The following is an 18,332-nucleotide window of genomic DNA, read 5'->3' as shown; positions in this document are numbered from 1 at the left end:
ACACCAGGGATCTTTTCTCTTTTGAGTGGGGGCTAAAGCCGCCTGTTGAGGCTAGTGCTGCATCAACTTGTTTATTGGTCCAAGCACCCTTTGTGGGTTTTCACTTGAACTTGGGAAGCGGCATCGTAGAGATGGTTTTCACCGTCTTCCTTTTATTTGGGGTCTTTTAACCCATGACCTTTCGGCCATGTCCATCCTTATTTTTTCATATTTACTCATGGTGCCCTTTCGGGGTTTTCACCATGCCCGGGTTTTTATTTACGGAACTCTCTTACTCATGGTTTCATGACCATCCCCGTCCGTCAGTTTTACTCATGGCGTTCCCTTGTCAAGTATACACAATTTAATTTTTGTTTTTAGGCTAGACGATAAGGGTTACGAAATAAGGTTTAGATCTAATCAGGTCGCCATTGGTGAACATTCTCAAGCATTGTTGTATGATACTAAAGTTGACAATTTGTACCAATTGAACATTAATAGATATTCATCTTGTTATATCGATGCTTCTTGTGATTCTTATGTGAGTGAGGATGATTCATAGTTATGATACTTAAGATTATGACATAAGTAAAAATAAAATAAACAAAATAGTTAAAAGAGACTTGCTCCCCAACTTGGGAAAAATTGTACTCAAAACATGCGAGCTTGTATTTCTGGTAAATTAAATAAGAAGCATTTTCTTAAATGAAAAAGTCTACTAAATTACGTAGCATTATTCACTTTGATACATGTGGCTCATTAAATGCATAGAGGTATGAAATATTTTATAAAATTTATAGATGATGATTCTCATTATGGATATGTATACTTAATTAGTAGAAAGCCACATGCATTAAAAACATTTAAAGAATATAAAGCTGAGGTAGAAAACCACCTAGGGAGACATATTAAAATTCTTAGAACAAATAGAGGAGGTGAATATTACTCCGACTTATTTACCGAATTTTGTAAGGAGCATAGTATAATTCACTAAATCATCATGCCATATACACCACAACAAAATGATGTCCTTGAAATAATAAATAGAACTCTAATAGACATTGTTAGGCTTATGATGAGCAGTTTAGATTTATCGCCTCATTTTTGGGGTGAGGGTCTCAACACTGCAATGCATATTATTAATTGTGTTCCAATTAAATCCATAGACTTGACCCCCTATGAATTATGGATTGGTAGGAAACCTAACATTACTATCTTGAAAGTTTGGGGTTCTTGAGTACATGTTCTTATGCCGCCACAAAATAAAGAAACTACAAAGTAAAACTATCAAATGCTCTTTTATAGGTTAATCAAAAAACTCTAATGGCTATAGATTTTATAACCATGATACACTCGTGATGCTCATTTCCTAAAAAATATATATGATGAACGCATTTTAAGTAAGCTTATTAACTTACACGAAACCGATAAAGATAACGGTCTCGAAAACCCAATTTCTCAGTCTTCCTTTATAATTAGTAAGAATCATTCAATTGAACCTTGTCTACCAAATTAGCCCCACCTACCACTATAAACGAAATTTACGTATCTATGAATGAAGACAATTATTTTTCCATGAGTGAGGATACAATAGATGAACCTCAAAGCTAAACGGAAGCTCTACTAACTCACATGAGTGGACTCAAGCTATAGATGACAAACTTGATTCTATTTAAAGGAACCAAGGTTTGGTTGATCTCCCTAAAGATAGAAAATTCATTAGTTGCAAATGGGTCCTAAAAAAACAAATGCAAATGAATAAATACAAAGCTAGGTTGGTAGCTAAATGATTTACCCAAACGAAGGGTATATATTATGTAGAGACTTATTCTCCAGTAGCAAAATTTTGATCGATTAGGATCATCCTAACAATAATTGTATATTTTGATCTAGAATTATTTCAAATGAATGTTAAAACAACTTTCTTAAATGAAAAATTAAAACAAGATATATACATGAAACGACCTAAAGGATATATAATTAAAAGCCAAGAAACCAGTATACAAACTTAAGAAATCTTTGTATGGTCCAAAACATTCTTTTAGGCAACGATACTTCACCTTTCATAATGCAATTACTGAAATTTGTTATGCAGCCAATAGATTAAACCGTTGTATATATGTTTGAAATAATGGGTGCACTTTTATTATTTTTTCATTATATGTAGATGATATTTTACTAGTTGATAATAATATTGACATAATTAACCATACTAAATCACGGCTAAGTTCCTACTTTAAGATGAAAGATATGAGAGAAGCATCATATGTACTAGACATTAAGATAACCAAATATAAAAGTTCGAGGCTCCTATTTTTATATCAAGAAAATTATTTAGAAATTATTTTAAAAAGATTTAAAATGAAAAATTGTAAGCCCATAGATACACTCGTTTGTAAAAGATTAAAATTGTCAGATAAAATGTGTCCATCAAATGACAATGATAAAGCTAAAATGGAAAGAGTTCCATATAAATTATGTTATGTTGTGTACAAGACTTGATTTGAGTCATGCATATAATCTCGTGAGTAGAATTTAAAATAATAATGAGATGATTCATTAGCAAGCCGTAAAAAAAATACTATGGTGCATTCATAAAACTAAAAACTACAAATTGTACTACTAAGCTAATAATTTTGAAGTTACTTGGTACTCTGATGCAAACTTTGCAATAGACCAAGATGATAGAAAACCAACCGTTAGACTTGTATTCCTCTTTGGAGGTGGATGTGTTTTTTGGTCCAGAAAGAAAAAAAGTTGTATAACTCAATATACTATGGAAGCGAAAGCCAAATATATTGTTTGTAGCATTGCTACAACTTATGCCACCTAGATTAAAACACTTCATAAATTATGTGAAACAAGATATAGTCAGACCAGTTAAAATTGTGTTAATCAACTGCCATCTCATCAATTAAAAATGGAGCCGATAGTTCTAAAGGTAAACACATTGAAATTTATTATCATTATATTTATGATATTAATAAAAAAAATGAAATAATTGTGAGTTATTTGCCATCATTTTTTTAAGTAGTTATTTACCATCATTAGATATAATTACAGACCCTTTGGCAAATGAATTAAGTGCAGAAATCTTTTCGAAATATATACCTTTGATGGGACTTAAAAACATCTAACTAAGAAACTCCCAAAAATGATACTTTTCTTCGATGTTTTGGCCATAAGAAAAAAAGCCACATTAGCATTAGAAACTTCATGACGTGATTTTGGACGTTGTGTAGTGAAATACATAACCACACTAACATGAAAAACTTCATAACAAAGATATACTTATAAAAGTTAAACCCACTAAGTGGTACAGATTTTATGATATATTGATATATTTATCCCTTATGACCAAATACGAGATGATACATGTGTAACCATGGAACCACACATGTGCCACATTTTTTTAATCTAATTAATATTTTTCTTAAAAATATTATGTATTAATTAGTATATATCTTTACAAGGATTTTAGAAAGAAAAAATCATTTTTTCAACACAGGACAACTCCCCATCTCGCAGGTATTAAAAGCCACTTCTCAAAGATTACAAGAAAAAAAGTCAAACGTCACACCCCTCTATAAGTTCAGATTTCTTGACCATAAAAAAATACATATAAAATAATAAATAAATAAATAATTCTCAATTATTCTTTAAGATTTACAATCCAACAATGCTTCCTTTTAATACCTAAGATTTTTTACAGATTCATCTCCTCTCCTTTGAAGTTAAACAAAAACATGCTTCATGCACACTAATAATAATAATAATAATAGATATCTCATAATCACAAATCTTCCTCTCTCAACATTGAAATACCCCTCTCGTGCAGAACTTGGCCCCCACCCAAGCCAAATAACTCAAGCAAGTCCAACTGGATCAGGCCTGAGTAACATATATACATAAAAATGCCTTAAAATGTAGAGATAAATAAAATAAAATAAAAAATAAAAAAATAAAAAATAAAAAGAAAAAGATAAAAGAAGAAAAAGGTACACACACAAAAATGCCTTTAAAAAAGTGGAAAAAAAAAAACGAGATAAAAGGAAAAAAGGGATATAGAGAGAGAGAATATGAAAAGGGAGGTAGAGTTCTGCCCCTTCTAGAGGAAAAAAAGAGATGAGAGAAGGGGGACGAATTTCTGCCCAGAGATGCAAAAGGGGGACAAACTTGCCCCTCTTTTATAGAGAGCAAAAAGAATGAGAAAGGGAATAAACAATCAGCTCCCCCTCATTTTTCTACATTTCAGTAATAGTACACAGGCAAGCACCTCAGGGGCCCGCCTGAGTACTGCAGCACTCGGGCAAAATTCACCCTATGGTTGTCCATCAAAAATTGAAAACTTAGCCATCTAACAATTTTGCAATTTTGACACCAACAAAAGGACATAGAACCGGGTCTATGTTATGACACTAAAAAGCAAATAGACATTAAGAAATGCCCACACTTGTTCATGAGAATGCAAGATAATGGGCATTAGAAGCCCAATATTTTACTGCACAGGACTCGCGCCATCCTATCCAAGACTTTCCAAGTGCAGGTCAACAAGCACTAAGAGCCCCATTCCGTTTTTGCTTCATAAAGAAAGAAGCAAAGTGAAGTTTGAGACCATTTTCTTATTCCTAGCACCGAAACATAGGCTCCAATCATCATTATTAGATACAATACAACACGGAAATCAAACAAACCTCATCATTTTCAAAGGGACCGAAGAATGATATCAAAAATCAGGGACTCTTATTTAACAATGATGATGATCGGAAACCAATTCATTCTTTATTGGTTACCACTGTTGATCAGATTGCGTATAACGAAGGGAAGGATACCACCATGATTGAAGTAAGCCAACTCCACCTGCCACCCATACAGAAAAACAGAGTCATCGACATTATCCTGGGCAATCATAATTAAGTGAAGAATGAAAATGACCCACTTTTCTATGATACCATTTAATTTGTAATATAGTAATCCATATTTCAATAAAAAGAAAAACCAAAAAGAGAAGTGCCCAGTTTAAATGACAGTGGAGGATGATGAGTGGTATAGCCAATGCACCTAGTAAACATACATCAGCTGCTATCAGAAAACATTCAAACCTAATAATCAGATAGTTCATTGGAGCTAAGAAACTTGAGAGTTTATTGACAAAAACATAACCTGAAGGGTCACCGGTTCCTGCTTTGGAGTATCACAAGATATGCATCAGTCACTTCAACCATAGGTTTTGTTACTCATTGATGATGCCAAAAGCTGAATTTTGATGCAAACTACTTTTTTCTCTATGAGAGAGTGCCCTCAATTCACTCGAGATACCAACTCTCAACCACCAAGGCCAAAGCAAAATCACAACTTGAAATCAATGGATAACAGAAGGCATTTTCTTTTTGTTTTTTTGTAGAATTTGTGTCTCTGGGTTGGTGGGTGGGTTGTTTACTCTTTTTTCTTTGTTCTTTTTTTTCCGGGCCGGGGGTGTGTTGCGTCGGGGGAGTTGAGAGGGAACTAAAACCTGCCTAATAAACTGTCATGCGGTTTCCCTTTTTCTTTTGCTTTTGTTTTAACGTTTTACTTTTTCATGCACACATTGCAGTGATTGCACAAACCCACTATAGAAATCAACCTGATTCATGGACATTTGTAGTTAACAGTTCTAATTTTGGCAAATGCATAAATTCATCATCATCATCATCATCATAGCCTTTCCCAATTAATTGGGGTCGCTGGCAAACGCATAAATTATTAACTATTATTTATGTCTCCATGATGAACCAAGGGAATCCTGAAAATTTTAACCTCAATCAACACTGGTAAAAAAGGGTCACAATCTTCTGCTTTTCAGTAAAAATAATTCAGGATAGCCACTTCATTTACCATATCATCCTGAAACCAAATAATTGAAACCATTCCTTTCCAAAAATATGTTGCAGCCACTAGCAAGAAAATTGGGAAATCTTATCAACTTACAAGGAACTATGATATTTGCAAGTCTAATGCTCTAATAGACAAAGATGACAAGGAAACTATACCTCAGTATCAAATCGAGCTGTACAGGTGAAAGATTTGCCACTGTCAGTAACAACACTAATGTCTTGTCCAGGCCTTATCTCGCTAATGTTGCTTGGCAAGTTGATGGTGTACCGCTCGTGACCTGTTAATCCCAATGTATCAGCATCTTCTCCGGCTTTGAAGCACAATGGAATAATACCCATCCCCACTAGATTGCTTCGATGGATGCGCTCAAAGCTCTTGGCAATCACAGCCTTGACACCCTGATTTGCCCATAACAAACATCACAAAGTTTAATCAGTCAGGAGATAGAAAAGAACAAACTACAGATAAGGGACAGCTCACAAACCAGTAGCATAGGTCCCTTGGCAGCCCAATCACGAGAACTTCCACTACCATATTCAGCTCCAGCCAGGACAATGGTGTCGTGCCCATCCTCCTTGTATCTCTGAAAATCACATCACAACATCAATCAGGCTAAGCTTTTATGCCCATTAGTATTTTGTGAATTCATTTTCCCTTATCCATGCTGCTGCTGCTGTAGCTGTGCCTGCCATTTCATGTATGAATGACAGACAAAGGGAAGCCTAACTGACCTGCCTGTGTGGTTACTACTTTTGTTAAAAGAAGAAATAAGACGGCATACTATCCAGTATTTACTAGTTCAACAAAACGTTTTCATTAAAAGAACATATGGGAACCAAGACATTAAAATATTTGTAGACATCTTTTTCTTTTAGTAGATACAATATCCATGTGAATGGTTGTGTTGCCGCGGTCAATTTTAAAAAATGCCAATAGTAATTTGACCTTTGTTCAAATAATATCCAGTATCAATATCTCGTTGCTTCGGGAAAGTATTCATAAATTTGTAGTATTTAAGTTATAACTAAAAAATATTTTTGGGGGGCAAAATGAGAGACTGGACAATGCAGGCACAGGAACTGATTTTCTTTTAGATAATTAAAGAACAGACTAAATCGGCCAAAGGAAACTCACCATGGCTGCATCAAACACATAGAGTTCCTCTCCTGTTGGAACATGGATCGTCTTGGGGCCAACCTCCCCCTTCAAGAGCTTGTTGACAAGGCGTATATTGGCAAATGTACCCCTCGCCATGACCTCATCATTGCCTCGGCGGCTTCCGTATGAGTTGAAGTCCTTGCGCTCCACCCCTCTCTCAAGCAAGTACCTAGCAGCAGGGCTGTCCTTGTGAATGCTACCAGCGGGAGAAATGTGGTCAGTTGTGATGCTGTCACCGAAGTTGAGCAAACAGTAGGCATTTTTCACACTGTGAGGGCCTGGGGGTGACATTGTCATTCCCATGAAATATGGAGGTTCATGGATGTAGGTTGACTTGGGATCCCATGAATAGAGGGTGCTTGTTGGCACCGATAGCTGGTTCCACATAGGATTGCCCGTTGTGATAGCCTCATATGTGCTCTTAAACATGTCTGGCAGAACGCTTGATTGCACAACCTGAATTCACAAACAATTCTCATACTATCTAATCCTAAGATACTAGAAATTTAATAAAAAATACAAAAATAACATGTACATAATCACGTACTAGTGAGGGAACACACTAGAAAATAAAAATGGAGATTTGTTCCAAAATGTGTATAAAGCAATGAATACTTTGCAATGGCTACCTCTGCTACTTCGTCCTTTGATGGCCAGATATCCTTAAAGTAAACATCATTCCCATCCTTTCCAGTCCCAATAGGTTCAGCCTCAAAATCGATGTCAACCTGCACATATTTATTTCCATGGTAATTGCTCAGCCCTTGCGCAGCAACTGCAAGTGTGAGTAATCTAAAGTTGAATAAAAGTAATACATTAGAGGCACTGTGGAATCATTATGCAAATGCTGTCTAACAGAAAATGATCAGCGATACCCCAAGCCCAAATAGCCAGCAGAAATAGGGGAAGGACATTAAGAAACCACAAAATTTGCATAAGGTAAATTATAATTAAATCTAAAAGGCCATTCAAGTTTCCGCATTAAGTAACAATATGAAGGTACACTCAGTGGCTCCGGTTTCTGGATGCGGTCATTGTGGAATGCGAATCAAATGAGACTTGACCTAGTACTGCCAATATATGTCCTGGATAAATTTTGCAGCACTAAAAAATATTAAAATTAATAGTAGCTGTTTCTAGTTATCTTTCTCCATTGAAAGCATCCGACCACAGAGACAAGCATCTTGTGGTCAACTTTTAGGAAGTGACGTGCAGGGGTATTGTTGTAAATTTTCCTTCAATGTAATGTGAAAGGGTATGTAAGAGGGGTATTCATGTAATTTATACCCCGAGTAGTAACAAATACACGCCCGCATGCATGTACGCAAGCACACACAGACACGCATCAAATAAAGCTTGAGTTCCCTGCAGAACCATGCGTCAAATGAATCAAGGCATCAGAGGTCAAAATAGGCCAGCCTAAAATGTTTTAATTATGGGGATACTGCAAGAGTATAGTGTATGCTTGGTTTCCTCCATCTTCCCCATAATCCACCTCGTGAGAGACTGAGGAACTGGTTCCTAATCTCCTAAATTGATAATGGGTTGAGCATAGAGTTTCCCTCTCTCCCTCTCTCCCTCTCTCTTCTTATCTATTTCCTTTCTCTCTCTACATTCTCTCTCCTATTCCATCTTCAAAAGAAATTTTCTCTCAGATTGACCTGGTGCTCTCTCTCTAACCCCTCTATCCATGACCCTTGATCAAGTTCTTGAACTTTAAGGGCCAACCTATCCTCAAAAGAAACTCCATTTCTGACCTTCAAAAACTCGTTTGTTGCTTTTCCTCTCTTCTTTCTCGCTTGTCCTTTCAAAACACGCATCTCTCTCTTTCTATGTTGCTTCATTAACTCGCTTCCACTTCAATAATAGAAAATTTTGAATTAAAAAGTATGGCGAAATTCTGAGTGATATTAACGATAAGGAAAAGAAAGATTCATTACGAGCAAATTTTTCTATATTTGAATTTCAATACTTGCATGACATAATTTTGTAACTCTGGATAGCGTTTCTGATTTCAAGCTAATTTCTTGATGGTTATGTAGTTTCTTTGTCTTTTTGGGCAGTTGGTTAATGCAATTGTTTTGCTTGTAGAACTCTCTCTCTTTCTCTCAACATTACTAGGCTGTTTCTAGGCTATTTCTATGAGCTATTTTCCATTTAATATGATCTCTACGGTCATCATAACCATGATGAGGTTGCTAAACTGTTTTAAATGGTGACCAAGGGGAAGTAGGGATGTAAAGTTTAATTAGTTGAATAAATGACAAAAATCATTCCCCTTCATCACTGTCTAACCCATTGATCAAACGGAGATGAACTACACTCATATAATGTTTTTTCTTCTATAATCTTGCAGTCATGCACTATACTTATATAGGTTTTTTTATTCTATTACTACGGTGTTGAGTTGTACTCGTATAATTGTTTTTTGTCTAAATCTTGGTCAATACTGAATACGCTAAGACCTTCCAGCTATATTGGTTTGAATTATTGAATCTTTCTCAATATCTTTATTAGAACACAGTTTCAGTAATCCATTTTCCATAATTCATAGGATATCATAACTCCATGACTATGAAATTAACATTGTATACAACCCTATCTAGGAGCATTTGAAAAAATAAAATGTTATGCACACTATGTGTGTGGAAGAAATAACATCCGAAGACTGAAAGAGACTAACATTGACATATAACCAAAAAAGAAAAGAAAAATAAGACTAAGGTGCTTTCAACTTATGTTGCAATAAAATAAATGTTAGCCACCAATATGGTATTTTGTGGGTCACGTGGCTCCAACTCGAAAGGCCTTTTTCCACCATCTATCCTAATTTCTCATCACTGTCACATAAGGTCCAACATTCTCAAAAAGAAATGTAGGGCTTGTTTGTGAAGCTCATATGATGCTAACCCACAAATGATCGCTATCCGTGACGTAAGGCCCAACTTAACAATACATGCCAATTAAAGCAGAGTCCAACATACCTAAGTTTAAGCTCTTTTTCTCTACACAGGCATGAATCCACAAGCCCAATCAGCTAATCCTAGAGCTTCAAGGCTTGCACACAAGGAGATCACACCAAACATTGTTACCTTAGTAGGTCTCTCCATCTCATAATAAAGTGCAAGGCCCTCTTGGCTGTATCCTGCTTGTGCTAGCCTACGAAACATTATGTTCCTTGAATCACATTCCTTGATGTCATCTTCTTGAACAAATCTCTAGCTACTTCCAACCTTTCCATGCTTCTGATACTAGGAAATCATTGGGTTAAAGCAAACTATACTTCTCGGAGAAACTTCAGCAAACATTTTGTGTGCCAGGTCTGGGCTACTGATGCAGCTGTGGCCACCAGCAACCAATAACCAGCAGTAAAACCACGTCTAGAGAGAAAATCGATTGGGAAGAAAAAAGCATAAAAAGGCACAATCAAGGAGAATTGAGACATCCACCACATTACCACCAAGAGAAACACAAAGAGAAGAAGCCCTCTCTCTCTCTCTCTCTCTAAATTAAAGTTTTCTTTCACTCACCAAGTAAAAGCCACCTTTTACAACAGATGTCCACCCCTTTTATAAGGGTTCTCTTTCTTTTCTTTTTTTTAAAAAAAAGGGACCTATTCCATGTTCTCTTATCCAAACGATAAGAGTGGCCTTTTCAACCCATAGAAATTTTTTTAATAAAAGATAACTCAAAAAAAAAAAAAAAAGAGCTTTCTTTTCCTTTTCTAGCGATAAGCCTACTAAAAAAAAAAGATTATTATTATTGACTCTTACCTTGTTTTCCTTTTTTTTAAATAACTTCAAAAAATAAATATTTCCTAGAAAGAAAAAAATAATAAAAAATATGATAATTTCTCATGAATGCTTCTTATTCCGGTCCCAATATGATCGCTCCAAATAATCCAGCGCAATCATTTCAAGTGAATCAGCTATCGCATTTGACAGCCATGAACATTAGTGAGTTGCAGGCAAACGAAACTATCTACATGCCATGCTTCCTTTGAGCGAATGGACCTGTCATACCAAAACCCAAGCCCTGTAATCTTCCACAAATTAAGAGAACCATAGTCAAAGTTGCTTAGGACCCACTGTACACACTCTCAAACAAAGGTAAGGATTCATTAAGTACCCATTAATCATGCAGTCCATAAACAACCTCTGGTTGATTAGTTTCCTCAGAATCTTGGCATGCAGAGCTTATCAATCCTCCATGCGTGTTAAGTTCGATCAAGGAGCTCGTAACAAACTGGTTTGTTTCAAACCCACTTTTTATCACAGGAAAATTGAATTCCCATATTTTAGCTTTGGATTTGAAGTGCATCCCTTGATCATGAGTGTGAGCATGTAGCTATCAGGGGAGAATCCAGAATTTAGCAATTATTTGTAGAGAGAAAGAATGGGCACTGAGGGACCATGGGCTTGAAGATTTGATCATGGTGTTGTAGGTGAAGAGAGAGGGGACTTGGTAAGACATAAGAGATAATGGCCTTGATTTGGTTCATACAATGCATAGAATTGTCTCAGTCTAGAGAGAAAATAGAGGAGAGAGAGAGGTGAGAGTCGACACTCAAACGCTAGAAAGAGAAAGGTAAAGTATTTCTTGTCGAAGATCAACGATGTAGGATTTTGGAATGGAGAAAATGGAAAGAGAAGACGAGCTAGGGCTGACTCTTAAGATATCCATTGGAAGAAGTTTCAGGAAATCACTGGCGAAGGTTGGGCTTAATGGAGCTTGTAGGTCAGATCCTAATATTCTAGAGGCTAAAGAGAGAGAGTGTGGTTATCCACAGGCCGGGGCGGGGGGGGGTGGGGGTGGGGTTGGGGGGCGAAACTGGCGTCCAAGTGGGTTATTTGTGTTTTGTGCTTTTGACTTTTGAGAATAGAGAATATATTATGAAACAAGGGAATAAGTCGTGCCTTCAATCAAAAAGGTGGAAAAGACTTGCTGCCCCAAGTTGAGTTACCCTTTCCTACAACCTTTATTTCTTACATGATATCAGAGCAGGAGAAAGATATAGGTAACCCTAATTCTGTCTCTTTTCTGCTTCTCATATTTGCCTATTTCTTTCTTTACTTCCTTTTGTCAAACTTCGTTTAATCATCTTCCCTAAACCCTAATTCCATCACTTCTCATCTCAAATCTGATTACCTACTTACTTTTCTCAATCTTCCATATATTCCCTTCCATAAATTCTTTCACACAAGCACGCACTCAAACGGGCATGCACACACGCACGCACGCACTCACACACTCTTGTAATAACTCTTTTTTAGTACAGGAATGAAAGTGTCTTTTATTTTTGTTGCGAAGTATGGACTAACGTTTATTCATGTTTGCCATCCTATGGTAACATTTTTGGCAAGGGCAAGCCAATACTTCCCCTTTTCCCTTTAACTTCAGATCCTATCTATACCTTAGACCTTGAGGACAAACTGATTACATGGATGGAACTTTTTATCTCACATTCTAGAACATCCTGAATTTTGGGATGGAGGTCTTAACCATGTTCATGTTCGATTAGAGTCCAAAGCAGAAACTTTCGGATATAAATGGCAGCTACCTTTCCACATTGGACTCCCTAGACATTCGTGAGGCTGGACTATGCCCCATCGTTTCCACAACTATAAATGGGCGGTTTATTTCAGCTATAAATATCTCCGACCGCTCCTCTACTGTAGTGAAACCTTCTTGGAACATTGGTGTGAAGAGACTAACTCGACATTCTTTGATGAAGGGGAGGGTGGTATATCCCTCCTGGATGCTCAGCACAATGGTGTTTCCCCCCATGTTTGGCGAATATTATGATGAATTCACTCCTTCAAACGAGGAAATTTTGGGAAGGATGACTGTCGATAGTATAGAATGCCCTGATGGCTTTTCCTTTTTTTTGAAAGTGTTTAACCGTTAATAAGAGAATGAAAGAGTACAAGAGACCTTGGCAATCCACAGTGAGGATGGATGCTCAAGGGAGGAGAAGGTCAAAAGTGGAAACAAAATCCTCTTTTAAGAGCTTACAGTGAGACAGGGAAACCTAGAAAAACTGATCAGTCCACTGTAATGGGTCCAAAATATGAGAGTAAAAACTAAAAAGGCCAAAAAGGTCTAGTGGTCTGCCATTGCTGCTGCTTCTTTGGCAAGGGAGTCAGCTGCTTGGTTTCCTTCCTCCATTTATGCATCCACGCGATGGACATATTCCTACAAAGGTGTTCAATTTCGTCAAACAAATGATTCAGATGCCAAGGGGGGTGGGAGGAAGGAAGATTCTGCACCCTAAGAGATGGTGTTCTTTGAATTTCCCTCGACGAGGAGGGAATGTAGGTGGAAGGGTTGGATCAGAGTGCCGTCACTTCGGCCTCCATGGACTCAGCGTGGCCAATGTGTTTGGAGACTGTTGCCACAGTCGCGCCGAGGTGGTCTCTGAGGATGGCTCCAATGCCTGAAGGACCAGGGTTACTGAGAGAACAGCCGTCAAAGTTGAGCTTAAGCTTCCCCTCAGGTGGAGGTTTCCATCTTGAATACCTTGATGGCTTTACATTCTAGCTTTGCACATTGGCTTGCCCATTTCTTTTGGATCAAACAAAGGATGGGATTATAATTACAGCAACCTGAGGAGAGGACCTACCATGACGTTTTGGTGTTTCATGAGCCCAAGAGAGGTGGGCAAGTAACCTTAGTCACATTCTTCCCCCTTTTCCTCTATAAGTTCACCCTCTTGAGTCCAAGAGGGTTGTTAATAAGGCCAAAGCACCTTCTATTGCTTGTAAAATGGCAAATGGAAAAAACTGGTGTTGGCTCAGCCGATGCTGCCAAGCATTTACCATGCCTTGAGTGCAATTGCCAAGGATCATGGTCTAGTCCTTAGGACAAGAACGTCGAAGAGTACAGAGGAATTGGTGACTTCAACGAAGGTTTTCCTGCCCATTATGTTGGGGTTGGATGACGGCATATTGCCCTACAACGTACAACACTAATCGTGAAAATAAAGCCGACATCAAGTTCTCTTGTTTAAGGTATGACAGGCTGTACTGCTGTTCGGTTCACAAAGGATGATGTGTTGTGTTTTGTAGCCATTTAAAGGCCATTGCCTCTTGGTTGTTTCATGTACCCTGGTTCCCAATTTTGGTGAGAATACTAGCCTGTGTAATTTAGAGTGGTATGTGACATGTCATGATGAGAGGGCTCAATCAACAACTCCATGAGATTTAAAGGGGCCTGCCAAAGTGCATAGTGCACTATGGAACTCCAGGCATAGTTTTGCAATCTAGGGTTGAGGATTGTGGAGTTGGATCCGCACCACAGTATTGGTGTGAGTTTTGGCCCCAAGAATCATCTGCCAGAGCCGGTACACTCATACCCCATTGAGGCAGGTTGTGTCCAGCAGTGGTTAAAGTTTATCAGCCAAAGGATGTACAAGCAACCACAGTGTGAAAAATGGGCTTTGCAAGGAAAAGGGCCTCAACCACGACACTAGAATTCTTCATGCATACATGCATGACTTATGCATTGACCGGTTATTGATCAGAATTCTAGATTTTGAATGTGTCTGTATATGCTGAAGAAAGACCCTTTACCACCAATATTGGTACCTGAGATTGATAGGCAATAGCCATTGTCGGAATCAATAGGATGGATATGACTTGTCCTTGAAGGGCAGTAGGGCACACGTACGATCTTAGGTGAGCATGCAACCCTATCTACCTCTTGGCTGGCTTCAATGGGCCAACCATGAGCCCCTTGCATGAGAGTACTTGTGGGTCACAGGTTCATTAGATTAGTTTGAAGGTAGGTAGTGATTATGAGTGTATCTACGGCTATCTAGTGGAAAAGGATTTTTCTTCCGAAGGCATGCTCAATTCTCCAATGCGATCTTTCACATCTTTTCTTTCAGGTTTTTCAAAGAAAGAAGAACATTCTCAGTCACCTCAATCTTGGTGTTTTTAATTTTTAAATACGCAAAGGACTTTTCTGAAAATAGAAATTGGTTTCTCAGAAAGAACTTTTCTGGAAATTTAAATTTTTTTATTAAGTTTTGGTGTTTAGCAAATAAGTGGGCAATCTAGCAATAATTTGACAGATGTGGGCCACACTGGGACCACACATGTGGAACACGTAGGGCCCACTCTGGTCGATGGCATGTGGCAACTCAAGCCCTAGATGGCTAGATGCATGGATGCAAGTCGAACCCCCATGGTAGACAACTCTAAATTCAAATAAGAAACCAAATTTAAATAAAATAATTCCACTAGAAATAGAAAAGATTAATAGAGTCCATCTATCTTTGGATTATATCATACTTTCCCTTTCATAATATCATAAACTCGTAGTATAGAAGTACTCCAGCATTAAACATACCAACCAACTGAAAATTTCGAAGTTAACTTGGAGGAAATCAAGAAGCAGATGTCCAAAGAATATAAGATCCAATCTTGTATGCATCTCTACATCCGGATCATTAGATTTGGGGAGCAGACCCACGAATTCCAGCTCAATTTTTCAGAAAGAAAAGTAATAAAGAAAGATTGGAGTTCCAAACATTTGAGGAAGAGGTTCTTCCTCAGATGAAGTTCATTACCTCATTTAAACAATCAGTTCATTTTAAATTTTTGCGTTCGTGTTGTCATACTACTTTGAATTTCCAGAAGCAAGTGACGGCTTGTTCAAGCAAAGATTCTTAGTTTTATTTTTCATCGTTTGACCCAAAGGATGTGAACATACCGTCCCAGCAAGAGCATAAGCAACAACAAGAGGAGGTGAAGCAAGATAATTCGCTCGAGTCAAAGGATGTACTCGCCCTTCAAAATTCCTATTACCAGAAAGCACGGCTGAAGCAACGAGGTCTGCAAATGCAAAGCAGATTTGTCAAGATTTCCGAAATTGAGTTTGATTTTTTGAGGCATTGGATGACAATATTACCATTGTCTGCAATCGCCGAAGCAACAGACTCATCAAGTTCTCCAGAATTTCCTATACATGTAGTGCAGCCATAGCCAACAATATGGAAGCCTTGCTGGTCTAGGTACTTCTGCAATCCACTACATAGACCAAATGGAAATGACAATTCAGAGGGTATAAGCATCAAAACTTGGTTCCTTCAATTTATGCTGATGTTGTCTGATAACCAACATAATATTTTTTTACCTCTGGAGCAAATATTTAGTCACGACTCCAGAGCCTGGTGCAAGGCTTGTCTTAATCCATGGTTTGACCTGAAATAAAATCAATTTCCATCCTCATTTATTAGTTACGACTCCAAGTATGAGAGTTGACCCAACCCCAGGTCCACAACATACACCAGAAATCTTGTTGGGTTACAAAAAAAAATTTACAAAGGAAATTTTGAGAAATGGAAAAAGTCCCATTTGAAAAACAGAATCTAACCTCGAGACCCAACTCACAGGCCTTTTTTGCAGACAGAGCAGCTCCAAGCATAACACTGGGATTCGAGGTATTTGTACAACTTGTGATAGCTGCTATTACAACACTCCCATGCTTGATCTCTGCAGGCTTCCCATGGAAAGAAAACTTTACAACCTTGTCCTGTGATTCCTTGGGTACAGCAAAGCCCTGGTGTATCGAAGTTCATGCCTTCAGTAAGAAAACATATGCCGCAGTGTATTTGATGACAGAAGGATTATCAATGCACTTCCACCAAGCAACTTGGTGCAGAAAACTTGAGATGGTAGTCGTTTCTTTTCTTTCTTTTTTTTAAGGGAATATCACAAGAGATGGTTTTTTCAAGCAGCTCAAAACCATGAATTCTCCAGTCAGAAAATCCAGGGTTCTTATGAGCCATATCCAAAACAAGTACCTGAATGTGTAATATTCTTCCATACTCCACACAGAAAAGATTTTCCTTCTCTATTTTATTAAGGAAAACGAAAAACAACACACATAGCATAATTATTATTATGCTAAGTTCAACAAATATTTGTTCACAGATTTCATTGTATCAAATAATTACTTTGCAATTGCCACTAGATCTTCATTGATATCATCTATTCTGAATAACAAAAGAAAAATCAGCAAAAGCAAAGTCAAGCATTGACAAAACACAGACGAGTGGAGCTCAAAGACAGGCCAAACAGAATACACACTGACGAATCTACTAAGAACAGCACTAAGCATTGGTCTTCATCTCACCTTGAATCCAACCTTGTTGTCCAGACAAGAATGCCAATCTGCTTTCATTTCTTTCAGAGGAACTCGATCATGCGGTCTGTCATTTCCAATGCAATACAAAAAATTGTGAGCAAAAGAGAAAAACTGAATTTCACTAGGAAGAGAAAAGCAGATCACCGTTTTGGTCCCGAAAGACATGTTTCAACATCTGCGAGATCCAACTGAAGATAGGACGAGTACACTCGCTCTGTTTGAGGCTGCACATGCACGCGAATTCAGTTTCTGGCTTATGTTAAAATACTGGCTCACAAGAATGAAATAGAAGAGAAATCTAAGGTTTACCTCCTTGTAGTCAACAAACATTTTGTTTGCTCGTAAGTATGCCTCTATCATAGACACCTATTTCATTAGTGAACAGACCAAAACTATTCAAACTATGGCAATAATATTTAATCCAAAAAACTTCTAACAGTGAAATACTCAAATCCACTTACAGTTTCATCACTTCTCCCAGTCAATTTAAGATACTGTAAAGTTACATGATCAACAGGGAAGAAGCCCATTGTTGCTCCATATTCAGGTGACATATTGGCAATAGTGGCTCTATCAGCCAATGACAATTCGCCCATTCCCTCACCTGTATGAAAACAACAGAACTTCATAACCAACCAGGGAATGTCATTCATCATAGAACAACAGAAAAAAAGTTGTATTTCTGAAATGATGTGACCCAATTGAATTAATCTTAAATAATTTTATGTTGAGAAAGCTTACCATAAAACTCAACAAACTTGCCAACAACACCATGCTTCCTCAGCATTTGGGTGACAGTCAAAACCAAATCAGTAGCTGTTACACCATCGCGCAGTCTCCCTGATAACTTAAACCCAACAACACCCGGCAGTACCATGCTCATGGGCTACAAAACATATGAAAGCATCAACAATTGAAGCATGCACATAAGGGTGGACTTATGCATGGGTGAAGCTTATGAATGAATACAAAGATGTGCATGCAGCTCAAGCCAACCACAAGGAGTATGAAAGTAACAATATTACTTTTGACAAGCGTAATTACAGCGATACTTGTCAATTATCAAACACCCAACCTTCCTCTTTTAAATAATAAAACTACTCAAAATGTTCCATTTTTAAGTCACAGATGTTAGGAAACTTTCTTCTGTATCTCTTCGGTCACTTGGC

General features: G+C 37.6%; 1 protein-coding gene across 1 annotated transcript in view; it reads right to left on the bottom strand.

The window, feature by feature from the left end:
* Positions 1 to 4,581: 4,581 nt before the first annotated feature.
* Positions 4,582 to 18,332, bottom strand: part of LOC18425876 (aconitate hydratase, cytoplasmic) — a 37,658-nt gene continuing 23,907 nt past the window's right edge. The window contains exons 7-20 of the mRNA XM_011622013.3: positions 17,905 to 18,049; positions 17,625 to 17,767; positions 17,473 to 17,529; positions 17,308 to 17,387; positions 17,152 to 17,227; positions 16,390 to 16,575; positions 16,150 to 16,217; positions 15,925 to 16,043; positions 15,727 to 15,848; positions 7,641 to 7,739; positions 6,988 to 7,467; positions 6,338 to 6,436; positions 6,009 to 6,251; positions 4,582 to 4,839 (exon numbers count right to left, since the gene is read on the bottom strand). Coding sequence (XP_011620315.2) covers positions 4,762 to 4,839; positions 6,009 to 6,251; positions 6,338 to 6,436; positions 6,988 to 7,467; positions 7,641 to 7,739; positions 15,727 to 15,848; positions 15,925 to 16,043; positions 16,150 to 16,217; positions 16,390 to 16,575; positions 17,152 to 17,227; positions 17,308 to 17,387; positions 17,473 to 17,529; positions 17,625 to 17,767; positions 17,905 to 18,049 — 1,995 coding nt within the window. The 3' untranslated portion in view covers positions 4,582 to 4,761. The remainder of the gene's footprint in view (positions 4,840 to 6,008; positions 6,252 to 6,337; positions 6,437 to 6,987; positions 7,468 to 7,640; positions 7,740 to 15,726; positions 15,849 to 15,924; positions 16,044 to 16,149; positions 16,218 to 16,389; positions 16,576 to 17,151; positions 17,228 to 17,307; positions 17,388 to 17,472; positions 17,530 to 17,624; positions 17,768 to 17,904; positions 18,050 to 18,332) is intronic.

The sequence above is a fragment of the Amborella trichopoda genome, chromosome 2, assembly GCF_054954075.1.
Source record: "Amborella trichopoda isolate Santa Cruz 75 chromosome 2, AtrichopodaSantaCruz75HAP2 v2.0, whole genome shotgun sequence".
Taxonomy (NCBI): domain Eukaryota; kingdom Viridiplantae; phylum Streptophyta; class Magnoliopsida; order Amborellales; family Amborellaceae; genus Amborella; species Amborella trichopoda.
This window is presented reverse-complemented; position numbering and strand designations above follow the sequence as displayed.